Below are 15,917 nucleotides of genomic sequence, written 5' to 3'. Positions count from 1 at the left end.
TGATTTCAGGAAAACCAGGTTCTCTGTCTTACACCATGAGCAAAGAGACAAGATTTTATTTAATGCCTTTGTGCTCCAATGTCAAGGAAACAAACTGCTTCTAGAAATAGAATTCTTCTTTGTTGTACATTCTCTTGAACAGGTGATTGGCAATATCTTCCTGTCCTAACTAAAATCTGAAGGCACTTTTTCCTTCAGTGGAGGCCATCAGCAAAGTTATTTTATCAGAGAAGAAACTTGGCTTGCAAGTGATACCAGTGCAAATCAAAGTCATCTCATGAAATCAATTCATGTAAACATGGTGAGAAAAATGTCCCTCTTGTACAACATAGGAATCAGCAGGATATTAGAAGATGCACTCTTTTGTTGTTGTTCATTTGTGTATTTCTCTAATTAACTGTGTATATGAACTCCCACATGTTGGGTGCAAACATGGTCTTTCCTTTATATAAAGGTAATCCATTCCAGTCAATCTAAGTACTTCTATGTTGCAAAATCTTAGCAGAGGTGTGATCAGGACCTCTAACCTAGGCAAAATTTGGCCAATAAAGGCAACTTCTCAATTCCAAATTTTCAAGCCAATAAAGGATGAAAAATTTGCAATTACCAAACCAAGTCCAAGAGAACCTTTCTTGAGGATGCGGTCTTACAAGTACAGGTTGAATAAAGTCACACATCTGAACCACATGTGAAATAGTTTCTGAACATCCTAGTTTATAACTTTGTGTATTAAATAAGTCTTCACTGACTTCAGGTTCCCTTAGTATACCATGTGGGAAACTGTAGCAGCACAAGATCTTCTTCATTTATGGTTCAAACAATTTGAACCATGGGGACCCAAAAGCAGAAGTGAGCAAAGGCACTTCAGATAAGTGCAAGTGACAGGCACTTCAGATGTTAACTTACATGCTTGAATCAACACCCTAAAAAAGCACCAGCTGCTCTCAGCTGCAGCGTTTAGATCTGCAAGTCAGACATGACCTTATTTAGGACAGGTATCTTAGGAATAATCGTGTCAACTTACTGCAGGAGCTCTCTTCAGGCCACCCTTCCAAAATCACTCCTTCATTAGCACAGCTTCTTGTGTAATCGAGGAACACTGAGCAGTGACAGTCCATGCGCTGGGTACAGGCACAGATGTCTTTTTCACAGAGATCAATGTATGGCTCTGGATCAACTCGATGGTGGCACCGAGAGAAAATCAAAGATGTCCTTAGTAGCTGGCAAATTTCTATAATGCCCTGCATGACAATTGTGGCACCAAGGGAAAAGAAAAAAAATCAAAAATATTGCTTACTATAGGCTTAGGAAGAAGGGAGAAAAATCAGCTTTTGAAAACAGACTGTTGCCAGTGTTAAATAACATTATGTTTTGTCTCAGAAATAGCAGTAACCTACATCCATTTATCCGTTACATCCATACATCCACAGAAGTAAGTTAATTTACTGATTAATGTAGAATAAAGAGTGTCATATAAGAAATGTTTCACACAGAAACATGTCAATGAATCTCCAAGAGCAGGGAGGCAAAGAACTGTTCAGGAACCAGAGACAGTGTCTGGAATACCAGAGATATACACAGCTAGGGAGAGGAACTTATGATTGGCCATTTTCATCTTAATTAGATTATTCTTCTTCTGGATAATAAGGGGATCAGAACAAGTTTCAGAGTAACACTGACTAGAGTTGGAGGAAACAGATGAACTGATTTAACTACACTACAATGTGCTCCTGCAGTTTGCTCTCACAGGAATGTTCCCTATGCATCTATTCTCCCTTTCCCCACTTATTGCTGCATGTTCCTGTTGCTCTTGCTTGCTTATCTAACGCATTAGAAGTCAATTTAACTCATGTAAATGACAAAAAAAAATAATCCAGGGAAGAATTATTCTTATTCTTTAACTAAGAAACAGTACATGTGCATGGAAAGCATCAGAGCCTGGCAGTCTCATCCACTGCTGTAGTGTTCTTGCTTACAGTGTAACAGTCCTGGAAGCTGCTGCACACAAAGAAAAGGCCATCCAATAATTTGCAAGTAATTAAAGCCTCAGGCTGAAATAGTAGTTAGAATACAGTTGTCTACAAGATTAAACTACCAGAGTAGACTGGAATATTTGAAAGATTGGTAAAGGTCTTGGAATTACTTCCTTTATTACTATATGAGTTCTATTTTGAGCGCTTCTTTAAATGGGTTTGTGGTGTCCTGGCACTGGTAACTTTCAGTGACCACAAATTTGCTGATTGTTTTTCTTCCCCATTCCCACCACACAGAACTGTAGGTGGAATTTTAGACATTCCTCCAATTTCTGCAGCATTGCATTCTGCTGCTGCATAAGCTGCATTTGTCTAGTCCTTAGCATTTGCCATTAAAGAGATAAAACTTAAAAATTAAGAAGGCAGAGAGATTCTCTCTTTCCACTGAATTTAAATCCTGTGGTATACAGAAGTATTTCTCCAGATTGTTCAGGAAGAATATACTTTGGTGCCATTATGGGTACAGCCTTTCAGAATTTATCTTCTTTTAGTTCCCCATCAAAGACAGAATGACAATAACTTCTCATCTTGATCTTGCCAAGTAAAAAACACCCAAAGCAAAAGTGCTTAGGACATCAAATACTGGCTGTACCTTTGAGTAGACAACCAACAACTAACCTATATGCTTCAGGAGCATGTGTGAAAGAGATTTTAGACATTGTGGGCTTCCTTTTCCACCCCTACATCATGTTTATAGTACTATATGCCCAAACCTTTCCTGGGCCTGCTTGTGACCATTATAAATCATGGTACAAAAGTTGTGAACATTTCCCCATTGATTTCAGATGCTGCTTCTTTATTGCATATGTGAAGTACTTGATAGGATATCAACAGCACTATTTCTTACCAACTTCAGCAAGAGCAGAATTTCAACAAAAGTAGAAATTAGCTGAATTGTAATTTTAGCTTATAATATCAATCACTTTCACATCTAACATGCTATTGCTATAGTTTGCCAATAGGAAAGAAAAAAAAAGAATATAGCGAACTGTGGCCTCGATACAACATTTCCATTCAAAGTAAAATCTAGAAAATAAAAGCAACACCTAGGAACACATATTCCACAATCACAAGACCAAGTAGCACCATGCAGCAGCACCATCTAGATGGCAAACTGGATCCACTCCTGGGAGGGGTACACATATATCTAAAAAGAAATCTTATCTCCAGGCAGAGCAATAGTAAAATACATAGAAGTGTGTACGTGCTTTGGAGGTGGAGGATAGGGAGACACCCAAAGCAACAGTAAGGTAAGAATGTGAGAAGGTTCAAGACCTTCAGTTGATAAAAAGCAGCATTAATAAAGACAAAAGCTCTTCCTTATACAAGGATATGAAATTGCCCACACTTTCTGCGATTTGAAGAGCTGTCATGCAAAATCTATAGAACTGGTCTGCTCGGGAAGAAATGACATGAAGCTCCAAAGAAAAAAAGCAGTAGACATCAGGACTCCTCCCTGTACTTCTCTCCCCAGTGGGTTGGGAAAAAAGGACAAACACTAGGAAAGAGCGTAGGCATACCACAGACTCACAGCTGGGACACCTCCTGTTCTACCACCAGCAGTTCTAGCTGACCTCTACGCTGACAGGCAGAGTTAGGATTTGTGTTCTCCTGTACTCACAAAATCATCAGCTCCTTGCCCCAGCCCTGTCAAAAACTCCATCTTATTTTAGCCCATATCTACGTAGTTTTTAATCAGACTTGCAAAATTAAATCCTGAATTGCCCAGAACACTACGCTCACTGCCTCCAAGTCTGTTAAAATCAGTGCAATCATTTGTATTCTAGAGAAAACCAAAATGGCTTTCAACCTTCACTACATTTTACAAAGATAATAGAAAGCATTTCTTTAAGGATGTTCTTTGGGGGAGAGGGAAGAAAGGGCAAAGAAAACTCCATATCTATACTGAGTGGGGAGCATGGGGGAGGAAGAATCTACTGAACCACAGCTATTGTTTTCTTTACCTAACAGCTGACTGCCTCACAGAGAAAGGCTGCTGCAAGACAGGGGAGATTTACATTCCTAAAGCTGAAGCAAGCAAACAAAGCAAGCTATTAAAAAGCTCTAAATTCTTCAGCAGGCACTCTTTTGGCTGGACTTCTATTAATAGCACTGTGTTTATTCTTGCACATTGAATAAATTAAGCCAATGTTAAATGCTGTGAGTTTGCAAACTCATGTGAGAGAGAAGCTGATTTCATGTAGCTAATTTTTTGCTGGAGAGCAAAATTTGTCCAACAAAGCATCACTGTTTAACATAATCTATATAAAATTCACATTAGTTGTAGTCTACTGTTCAGAGAGTATTTCATCCTCTATTTCATCCTGTATGACACTCCCTGGCCTAGATACAAAGCTAATATTTTCTAAAATAATGCTACTTTTCTTAATATATCAATTTCAGCTGCCATAATGAGTCACAAGAATCAGCTCTGTTCTAGAGTTGTAACCAGTTTTAAAATGCAGTTCTGTCCATCAGGACATATTTCAGTCAGACAGACAGAACCTGTTGAAACACTTTGATTCAGTCATGCAAATCACAGCCAGTCACAGGTTTCACACAGGTACAGCTGAAGAGATCCAAGTGCTATTACTTAAATCAGGTTTTTAACTGTCCAGAACCTGACAGAGATGATCTGCACATATAGGTTCAACTCTGGAAAAAAGCACACACCCAAGATCTCCAGCTTTTCATTATTATCAATTTCCTCAGTTTTGAAGACCCTGCAAAGTCATAGCTACAGTGCTAGGAGCATGTTTGAGTGAATTTTAGAACATTTTTCATACAAATATTCCCATTCAAAAGGTTAGTGGATATATATATATGACTATATATATATAGTCAGAAGTTTGAAAGCTTATCCAAATCTTAGCTAGCTTTTTCTGGATAACTGGGAAACCAACATTCAAAGAAACTATGACTCTCTTAGTTGCTAACTGGGCTTGAATCGGCTGTGCCACCTCCCTGTGATCCCGCTGGATGCTCCTACTGGGCGAACCAAGTACACAGCCATCCCAGGTATAATGTTGGTGACTAGTAGTTGCCTCTGCCCTGCCATAGAGTCATTTCAATCTTCGGCAGTAAAGAGGGGACTCAACTGGCTTCCAAAAAAGCTTCACAGTCCCCCCTCAAGCCATTGGCCCAGTGGCAATCCTTCAAAATTTGGGCATAGTGGCAGTCCAGACAACCATCACCAACCTGGCTCTGACCTGTCTGGGGAAATAGGTCATCCAAACCTTACCGGACATGACACAGCATGCTCCAACTTCGAGCAGGGATGGCTTGGCTTGGCTTTACCCCATCAGCTGATCAAGCAAATGATGGCTGGAGGAGACTGATCCAGTGGTTCCCCCCCTCTAAGCCAGCCTCTGTGCTCTCCCAGGCATTATAGCAGGGCATGGGGCCCTGTGAGGTCCCCTGACCTTGCATGAGACAGCAGGGACCAAGTGGTAAGCAGCCTACCACCTGACCTAGCTCAGTAGATTAGGCATGTCACTTTAGCTTAAAGGCAGAGTAAAACTCTTCACACAGACGGTGAGTCTGCTCAGTCTTCCAGAACTGTTGTTATCCCATCTATGCCTTACCTGACTGTGAGCTGGAGGGATGCTGGTGGTGAGTAGCACACCTGCGGGACCTAAGATCGGGCAGCCCAAATACCTTCGGCTGCACCATGCCCCCAATTCCGGACTTCCATCTAGACAAGGATGTTGCTTTCATTCTCCAAATGATGCTTCACCTAACTTGACACAGACGGACAGGCTGCCTACTAAATTCAACTTGGAAAAGCTTCCCTGTATCATACAGGGTTCAAAAACAGCTGCAGAGCAGATAATGCTGCAGGAAGTACTACTATACCTCAGAAATCATTTGAGCCCAGTTCAAAAATTATCTCTCTATGGAAGTTGTATTGCAAAATACTTGTAACTAATTTCTGATTTCAGTTATTCATGTATAAATTACATCTGGTATCCATAGAATCATTCTGATTTAAACTAACTACCTGAGAGCAGATCAAAACTCTAACTGGATTAAGGATCAATTTACTATGGCAATCACAATATGTAATACCGTGTACAGTCAATATATACTCAAAGCTGTTTTCCCCAAGAGCTGAGGAGAACCTGTGCATGTCCACCTCGTGTCTGATGGGAACAAGGAATAAGTTTTTACCTACAGAAACTGAAAAGAGGAAGACTGATGCAGCAGAAGACATACAGACTTGGCTGAAATGCAACAGCTCTGCATTTCTTCAACAAATTGGAGCTACTACTTGTACGTGTAACTGGAGGAGCCCCGTCCTTCTCCTGGCAAGGAAAATAACCTGGTGGCACAGAGCCTTTGCAACACCTACAGAGAACACCTCCTCTGTCAAAAATAGCCTGCCAGAAGCATCTCCTCACTCTGGTGACTCCAAGGAACATGAACTGCTACAAATACACAAATACTATTTGCTGTACTGATGCCAAGAGAGGCTTCAGAACTGAAGTTTCTGTTTGCAGAATCAAAGAAGGAATTAATCACCTGATCCTATAGGCACTACTTAAACATACCTTTCTCAAGAAATACTGAAAGATTCTTCAGCAACCACTCAGACTTAACGCCAAATGGAACTCTTTTTTTCATTTGTTTATCTGCTTGGGCAGGGGGGAGAAGGAGGAGAGGAAGATTATGCACTATGGTTTCCAAAAGAATTCTGACAGAAAGGGTAAAGTATTAGAGAACCTTAACTACCTGGGGAATAAACTTTCTTTCACAACACTACATGTAGATAAAACATTGGTCATACTATGCAACATCTGAAGTTCAATCTCTACAGCGCCAGGCAGCCTAGTGCAGAAAACCTTGAGCTAGCCCTAGCCCAAATCTGTTCAAAGGTCGTGTAGTTATCAGGTCAGGAACAACATGGGGGGGGGGGGGGGGGAAAGGAGGGAAAAAAAGGAAAAAAAACCAGCTGCATGCTCATTCTGTTTCCAGCCCCAGGCTGGATCACAGAGCTAGGTATGCCTACATACAGCACAGATCTGCTGCAGATGTGTCACTTCCACCTCCCATGTGCATCTGACCCTGCTGCATCTCAGCACCTATTTGAATATGGCCCCAGACACACTCGCTGTTATGCTCTTGCCAGGCTAAACAAGGTCATGTGTTGGTTCTCTAAGTTAGCAGCACTTCTTTTCAGCACAGTTGTGAAAGCGGTGCACAGTATAGCTCTCGCAGACCAAGTTACACCTCAGGATCCTGCAATGGATGTCTTCGTCGCCTTGCATCCTAACTCCTCACTGAGGAAGAAGCGCTTCAGGTACTGACAGAAATTTAAGGAAGCATTTCTGTTACTCTGCACAAAGGCAAGCAAACTGACTCCAGGTGGAGGAGGACTGAAGTCAGAATCCTCTCGTGGGGCACCGACCTTCTCTGCAATGTCAGATGAAATGTTGCACAAGTTGCTTGGAGTCTGCACTCTCTTGCATCGCTTATTTTCACTGTGTAAAGCCCAGGAATTTGCAAAATCATAACTGTTTCTCACAAGGGTTCCTGTGAATCAGAAAGAGAAAAAGGACATAGCTGTTTAGGAGGCTGAGTAATAAGTGGTCATCTCTGGCATCTCTGAATGCAGTGCTCTGATAAATCCTGCTTTTAAAAATCAAAACTATAATATCAAAAGAATTTCTATCCAAAATTGATTGACCAGAGCAAGCCACTTTCAGTGATCTGAACTGACCAATCCAGAATGACTCCTCCAAAGAGTATTTCTAGATTCCCTTTCTTATACACACACACACACATCTTTACTTCTTTCTTGTTTTTTTTTTAAGAATTCATTAATTTGAAGCCAAATTTTTGAATGTTTAAGGTTCACCATACCAATTTCTGTCTCTACAGTGAGGCAAAGGAAATTGTTTAAATGTGAGAGGAATCTTCAAACCATGCTCCCCCTTACATTTCATCTTAAGGACTGTGGTAATTCTTAAATACTTCATCTATGTTATGAGACTTAAGAAAAGAAAAAAAGATGAGAGGGAGAATTATCTCTGGAATGTTCTGAATGCTGCAGGCAGAGAAAAGAACTGGCTTCTGCAAATGGGGCTCAGTTTCACCTGAAACTCAAATTGCCTTCTACTAATGCATATGAGGAAATAGGAAGAGAAAGATGAAATAATGGAAAATACAACAAAAACAGCCCCCCAAAAAACATGGAATTACTTAAGCCTGCAGGTGATATTATTTACAGCACATTCATGGATAGGGCAGCTTCCTTTTCTGATACTATATTTCCAACTATATAACATGATTATCATTATCTGTGCAGAGAGCTCCTTTCACTTTTTGATGATGTGTGATTTGATTCTTTTTTAAGCTTAGCTGAGTAGTCTTCCCCTCAGTTAATGAGATGCTTTAAATTGGATTTCAGCCTGTCCTGAGCCGTGATCAATTCCTGCCCCAGTATTTCATATATCAACATTTCAGATGCCTTTTTCTCCCTTGCTCCCTGCCTCTTATCCCATCCCTCCCCTGAGCATTTATGACTCACAATCTCTTCACTGAGGCAGCCTCATAGCAGAGTTTTGTTTTGCTGTTGTTCCTTTTTAGTTGTTTCTGTTTAGTCTTTCTTCTCTCTTTCAGTAGCCAAGTCTCTGTAAAAACATTTCCTAGGTAGGGGTGAAATAAGAGCTCAGTAGAGCCCTGTGTCCAGAACCCTCTACACAGCCTGGATGAGATTTTTCCTAAAGCATTTCTTTGGTCTAAGAATTGACAAAAGTGCATTGAAAAAAAAGATGCCGTCACAAAATGTAATGAAAAAGCCAGATCCAAAATGAGTACTTCAAAGACCAGTGCCTGGCATACACTGTAATAAGGGCTGATATAAATGCAAGAACTTGCTGCCCAATAATTGAAATACCCAAGCAGTTTGTTAGTGTGCAGTCTGCTTTTCAATGCTAGATAGGTTGAGAAGGTAGCTGTTAAAGGATAAATCAAATCTCACCTTCTTTTCAATTCCCAGTAACCTCCAGCTCCTTTCATAGCCCTTTAGTCCTAATAACTTCCCTTCACAGAATCACAGAATGGCTGAGTTTGGAAGGGACCTCTGGAGATCATCTAGTCCAACCTCTCTGCTCAAGCAGGGTTACCTACAGCATGTTAGACAGGATTGCATCACGGCAGGTTTTGAATATCTCCAGAGAAGGAGATTCCACAACATTCACGAGCAACCTGTTCCAGTGCTCTGTCACTCTCACAGTAAAGAAATTCCTCCTCAGTCTCAGGTGGAAATTCCTGTGCATCAGTTTGTGCCTGTTGCCTCTTGTCCTGTTGCATGGCATCACTGAAAAGAGTCTGGCCCCATCCTCTTGACACCCTCTTTCAGATACTTATACATATTGATAAGATTCCCTCTCAGTCTTCTTTTCTCCAGGCTAAATAGGCCCAGCTCTTGTAGCTGTTTCTTGTAAGAGGGATGCTCCACTCCTCTGATAATCTTCATAGCCCTACGTCAGACTCTCTCAAGTAGTTCCATGTCTCTCTTCTACTGGGGAGCCCAGAACTGGATGCAGTACACCAGGTGTGGCCTCACCAGGGCTGAGTAGAGGAGGAGGACTGCCTCCCTAAACCTGCTGACAACACTCTTCCTAATGCACCCAAGGAGACCATTGGCCTTCTTGACCACAAGGGCACATTGATGGCTCATGGTCAACTTGTTGTCCACCAAAACTCCCGGGTCCTTCTCTGCAGAGCTGCTCTCCAGCAGGTCAGCCCCCAGCCTGTAGTGGTGCATGGAGTTATTCCTCCCTAGGTGCAGGGGGAATTACTCTACACTTGCTTTTGTTAAACTTCATGAGATTTTTCTCTGCCCAGCTCTCTAACCTGTCCAGGTCTCTCTGAATGGCAGCACAGCCCTCTGGTGTACCAGCCACTCCTCCCAGCTTGGAATCATCGGCCAACTTGCTGAGGAGGGACTGTCCCTTCATCCAGGTCACTGATGAAAAACTTGAACAGGATGGGACCCAGTACTGAGCCCTGGGGGACACTGCTAGCTACAGGCCTCCACCTAGACTCTGCACTGCTGGGCACAATCCTCTGAGCTCTGCCATTCAGCCAGTTCTCCATCCACCTCACAGTCCACTCCTCTAACCCACACTTCCTGTGCTTTTCTCGAAGGACATTATGGAAGTGTCAAAAGCCTTGCTTAAGTCAAAGAACACAATGCCCACTGCTCTCCCCTCATCTGCCCAGCCACTCATGGAATGACTGGACATTCCATCATAGAAGGCTATCAGATTTGTTAAGCATGATTTCCCCTTGGTGAATCCATGCTGACTACTCCCGATCACCTTCTTTTCCTCCATATGTCTGGAGATGACACCCAGGAGGAGCTGCTCCATCAACTTTCTGGGGATGGAGGTGAGGCTGACTGGCCTGTAGTTGCCTGGGTCCTCCTTCTTGCCCTTTTTGAAGACTGGAGTGACACTGGCTTTCTTCCAGGCCTCAGGCACTGAGGACTCCAGTTCTCGAGGATCTTTCAAAGATGATGGAGAGTGGCCTAGCAATAACATCTGCCAGCTCCCTCAGTACTTGTGGGTGCATCCCATCAGCGCCGATGGATGTCAAGTTTGTCTAAATGATCTCTAACCTGATCCTCCTTGACCAATTGAAAGTCTTCTGTTCTCCAGACTCTCTCTCTCATCTCCAGGCTCTAGGATTCTTGAGGGCTGCCTTTAGCAGTGAAGACTGAAGCAGAGAAGGCAGAGTTACTTGTCTTTACTACTAAAGGCAGCCCTCAAGAATTCCAGAGCCCCCACCCTATACAGCAGCAGGCCCTTAGGAGAGGTGCACTCACCAACTAGCACAGCAGCAGCAAGGACTTTGAGAGTCTCATCACAGATGCTGTTTATTGGACTATGACTTTTGCACACTAATTGCTGCCCTTGTATCTTTGTCTATTTTGATGAATACACACTGAAATGTTTTGGTAATACTTTTTTCCTTTTCCTTTTCTTCTCCCTCCTCCTTTTTTTTCTTTTCTTTAGGTCAGAATAGCTATGTGTTCTCATCTGATTTTCAGACTGATCATGTTCACTTTTTCCAGAAAATCAGGGCTCTCTAAGATATAGTAAACAGAGGTATGAAGCAAGCTCTCTTCATCTGTTCTGACTGCAAATCAGTCACAGCTAGATTCCCTTGTGAAGGTATTCTCTTTGCTTTTAAATTAAAATAAAAGAAAGAAAATTAGATTATTTATTTAGCCCAAACAAAAGCCTTCAACTTGTCTAAAATCAAATTACTCTTATTCCTAAAAATGAACTCAAAATTTTGATTTCTGAATGACTCAAAACTTCTTTTTATTTGTGTAGTCACTGAAAGTAGTATATATCATCTGCAGCACCATCACTGTGAGTTTGGAACACGCTTTAAAAGCTTCTGATAAAAAGTACTCCACAAAGAAAAGTTATATATTCCTTCATATGCATTTATACTGCTTATGGAAAGAAAACATTACTTGAAACACTGTATTTTTCTTTCACTGACACTGTATAAGTTAAGCAGATAAAAACAGACACTCTCCAGTGGCATCATAAATTCTGAGCTTCAGCAGCTTAAAAGGCTAAAATACACTACTTGACAATTGCAGATTCAGACAGAGCAAGCTCAGGTCTTTACCTAAGAAGTAGTCATGGGTGTTGTTTTATCACTAATGTATTTATAATTTGGAGACAGATTCCCAGAAAAATGTTTTCTGTTGGTACCAGAAAAAGTATAATGGGATGCTGGATTCATCTGGGGTTTTTTTGTAACACTAATTTTGTTACGTGAACAAATACTAAAATGATGGATTATACTTGTGTTTGACTTGAATAAGTTACTTTGCACAAATAAGCTTTAATCAGACCCAGATATGCAAGTCTGTAATACAATAAATACCATCGTAAAACAGCTTAAATATAAGAATATCAGCCATAGACTGAAGGTACAGGCACACATATAAGATACATGAGCTTGTGCTGGATCCTCTCTCATTGGACCCTCTTACATTAACTGCAAGAGGACAGCATGCACTTGAACCCACTAATATGCAGCAAGCTTATGTTCTTTTGGCTGTTTGCTCGTATGTGCATGCCCTAAGGAGATTTTGGATCAGTCTGCTTTGTGTCAAATTTCCTCTATTGTATTATGAAAATCATTTGTTCTAGCCTGTGCTTTGGATCCCTAATTGTAAAATGCTGACAATCATCATGAGATACTTGAATGTGGTGGGCTGAGGGCTGCCAAACAGATATCTGAGCACCAAGAAAGAATTTAGCTTCATATTTCTGATACGAGCAAAGGCTGGCAACTAGTTAGAAGTGTGTGGTGATGTCAGAAAGTGCAGCCTGCTCAATTAGCAAGGCCTGGAAACATACATAGGATCACTATAAAGCACTAGAACTTAAATGGCAGGAAAAAGCAGAGGAGAAATTAACTACTTCATTAGGATCTGGAAGAAAAAGAGTGAAAAGCTTCTGAGAACTTTCTTTTGATATTTTAGTTATGTTTACAACTACAGAACAATATTGTGCCCTGAAAGAAACTCTCAAGAGGCAACTAGCTTGCTTCTACTGCTGTACCTAATAGACAAGCAACCATGTACAAAACATCCAGTCCTGCCTGTAAGTCTTAACAGGACATAAGCACTTCTCTAGAGGATGAACTGGTTTAGTAATTAACTATGTCTGTGCAAGCAACTCCATACCCCATCTTCTAACAATCTTCTAATACAGTATGTGCCTGCCTAGTGCTGAAATACAAATTATCTTAAGACATCTTTCTTTCTTTTTTCTTTTTTCCTCTTTGGAGCTTCAATAGCTACTACTACCTAAGACTGTTACCTTCAAAACAGGAGGAGCTGGGTCCTATCAGTAAAATGTTAATTTGCTAGGATGCCATAGCTTGAGTCACATCACTTAGACTTCTAGAAGCTCTATAAGTGAACATCACAGAGTATACAGAGGGATTTGTGCTCTCCTCCAAGTGGCATATCAATTCTCTGCTCCAGATGAAATGACAGCGAGGAGTCATAAGTGTCATACAACTCTACAGACTATAGAACAAAACTATAAATATATCACGGGAAAAGAACACTAAGAGTAAGCACTCTTTGCTTCATGGCTTCATTTCCCTTTGGTGAATCCATGCTGACTACTCCTGATCACCTTCTTGTCCTTCATGTGCTTAGAGATGACATCCAGGAGGATGGATATAATAAGAGTGTATAAGAGGCTGACTGGCCTGTGTTCCCTGGGTCCTCCTTCTTGCCCTTTTTGAAGAGTGGAGTGACACTGGCTTTCTTCCAGTCCTCACGCACCTCTCCTCTTCTCCACGACCTTTCCAAGATGATTGAGCAATGATGTCCGCCAGCTCCCTGAGTACCCACAGGTGCATCCCATCTGAGCCCATAGATCTGTGGATGTCAAGTTTGCCTAAACGATATCTAACCCAATCCTCCTCTTCCTTCCAGGCTCTGGAATTCCTGAGGGCTGCTCTTAGCGGTGAGGACTGAAGCAAAGAAGGCTTTTGGTAACTCTGCCTTCTCTCTATCCATCGTCACCAGAGCCCCCACCGCATTCAGCAGCAGGCCCACATTTTCTCTAATCTTCCTTTTGCTACTGATGTATTTCAATTCGACAGCCCTTCTTGCTGTCCTTGACATCCCTCACCAGACTAAATTCCAAATGGGCCTTGTCCTTCCTCATCACATCCGTGCATACTTGGATCACATTCCTATATTGCTCCGAAGTGGCCTGTCCCTGCTTCCATCTGCGCACTTTGTTCTTCTCTTTGAGTTTTGCCAGGAGCTCCTTGTTCATCCATGCATGTCTCCTGCTCTCTTTGCTCAACTTCCTGCTCATTGAGATGCACCCTCTTGAGCTTGGAGGAGGTGATCCTTAAATATTAACCAGCTCTCTGGGACCCCTCTTCCTTCTAGGGCTCTAACCCATGGGATTCTTCCAAGAAGGTCCCTGAGGAAACCGAAATTTGCTCTCCTGAAGTCCAGTGCTGTGATCATACTTTTTGCCCTGCTTCCTTCTCACAAGATCCTGAATTCCACCATCTCAGATATTGAGAACATTGATAACTTGACTTTTCTCCAATCTTACTCTAAGTCCAGGTACCTGGCAATTAGGTTTTGATCTTACTGTTTATAATAGCCTCACTCCTGTTTACTGTCACAAAGAAAGGTGTAAACCTCAGATCTCAACACATTCAGATATAAATGTCTCCAAGCCCTGATAAGCAATTCTGTGAGCTAAGTTTATTTCATTTTACTTATATTGCTGAGGGGTTGATCAATCACTTTAAGATACTATTAAGTCAATTTTTTACATACTCTGAAGCTATGCAATGAATCCCAAGTGTCAGTAAGACACATTGTTGGAGCACTGGTAGACTCTCCTTCAAGTTGCCTTCCATTTTATATATTACTTATTTTTAATAAATACTTTACATTATTAATTTAATATATTAATTCATGTATTTTACTCTAAAACTTTCCTCTTCAAGTAAATCCTAAGAGTTAAAAAAAAAGACTCTGAAATACCACAGATCATAATCTGTCCCTCAAAATCATATTCAAGGCTTTTCCAAAACTTTTAGTTTTCAGCTATACAGGATCTCTACATAATGTAGAGATCAACAGAAGCAGTCTTGTCCCTCACTAGTCCTCTCTCTTTGGAGTTGCCATGATATTAAGTGCACCTCCAAACCAGCAGCCCTTTTCGGCAGGGAAATGTCATTAAAAGGTGATCATTTTATACAGCTGGATCCCCTGCCAAATCCATGTACAAATCTGCCAGCTGCAACATCCAAGAGTTCTATTTCTGCTCTTGTAAAACTATTTATTCTTTTTTCCACTTGTCTAACACATGAAAAATTAGAAGTTGAATCAACTAGTATTCATATCCTTTTTCTTAAGCATTTTCAACCCTCTCCCCACTACCGCCTATACATGTACATTGTTTAGCTAACAGCTTCGTCTTTATATTTCAAGATTCAAGGTTTCGAAAAGTGTTAAATTCAGAGTTCTGGGTTTTGCTGAGGAATGAAATGTGGCAGTAATTCCCTTTAAGAAGAAAGGAAGATCACAGAGCTTATTTACACAACATCTTCTTAGCACATCAAGATAAGATACCTGAAAGGTATCTTCAACAAAATCTTTGTGCTGTTGTTGAATTACCCACCAGGAAAGGTGTGCTGAGCATACAACAACACATAAGCAGTTAGCCTTAATCTTACCTTCCTGAGTTCTGAAGTCATCTTCAGCAAATTTATTAAAGTTTCCACAAAGCCCACAGGTCTTATTATAGTATTTTTCTCGAAGGAGTATCTGAATATTCCCACTGATATCAATCTTCACCACAAAGCCATGCTCATCACTCGATATTTTATAATAACCTGCCTCCTTCTCTACAAATATGCCAGTGGAGGCAAAAGGCATGGAAACCCTGTGAAGAAAAATAAGAACTTCTCAGAACACAGCACATAAAACACATTGCTTTTTCTGATGGAAAGCTCATTGTTTCAATAAGTACCTTTTGTCTTCCTGAGTCACAGTTCCATCTAAAGAGAAGTGAAGATTGAAATATTCTCCAAGGTACACAGAGAAACCATTTTTTTCCCCATCCTGGTAGTCACCTGAAGAGACAAAAGCAAATATTCTTAGTTCTGAACAAACTTGTGGCATTCAATTACTCAAGAGAACAACTTGTAAAATATCACCTAACATTTTCAAGAGCCTTCCATGTATTTAGTCACATAGCTGTTTAATGTGAAACACACAGATTGCCCCAGATCAGGGCTAGAACATAGATAGTATTGCCCACTCCCAGGCATATGACCTAGCACTAGGCTGTGGAC

General features: G+C 41.1%; 1 protein-coding gene across 1 annotated transcript in view; it reads right to left on the bottom strand.

Annotated features, from left to right (window-relative positions):
- Positions 1–15,917, bottom strand: part of VWF (von Willebrand factor) — a 138,305-nt gene that overhangs the window by 118,711 nt on the left and 3,677 nt on the right. Inside the window, exons 4-7 of the mRNA XM_062593145.1 lie at positions 15,593–15,695; positions 15,297–15,505; positions 7,441–7,565; positions 1,025–1,241 (exon numbers count right to left, since the gene is read on the bottom strand). Of these exons, the coding sequence (XP_062449129.1) occupies positions 1,025–1,241; positions 7,441–7,565; positions 15,297–15,505; positions 15,593–15,695 (654 nt within the window). The remainder of the gene's footprint in view (positions 1–1,024; positions 1,242–7,440; positions 7,566–15,296; positions 15,506–15,592; positions 15,696–15,917) is intronic.

The sequence above is a fragment of the Rhea pennata genome, chromosome 1 (genome assembly GCF_028389875.1).
Source record: "Rhea pennata isolate bPtePen1 chromosome 1, bPtePen1.pri, whole genome shotgun sequence".
Lineage (NCBI taxonomy): Eukaryota > Metazoa > Chordata > Aves > Rheiformes > Rheidae > Rhea > Rhea pennata.
The sequence above is the reverse complement of the archived record's forward strand: the minus strand, read 5'-3'. Positions and strand labels throughout refer to the sequence as shown.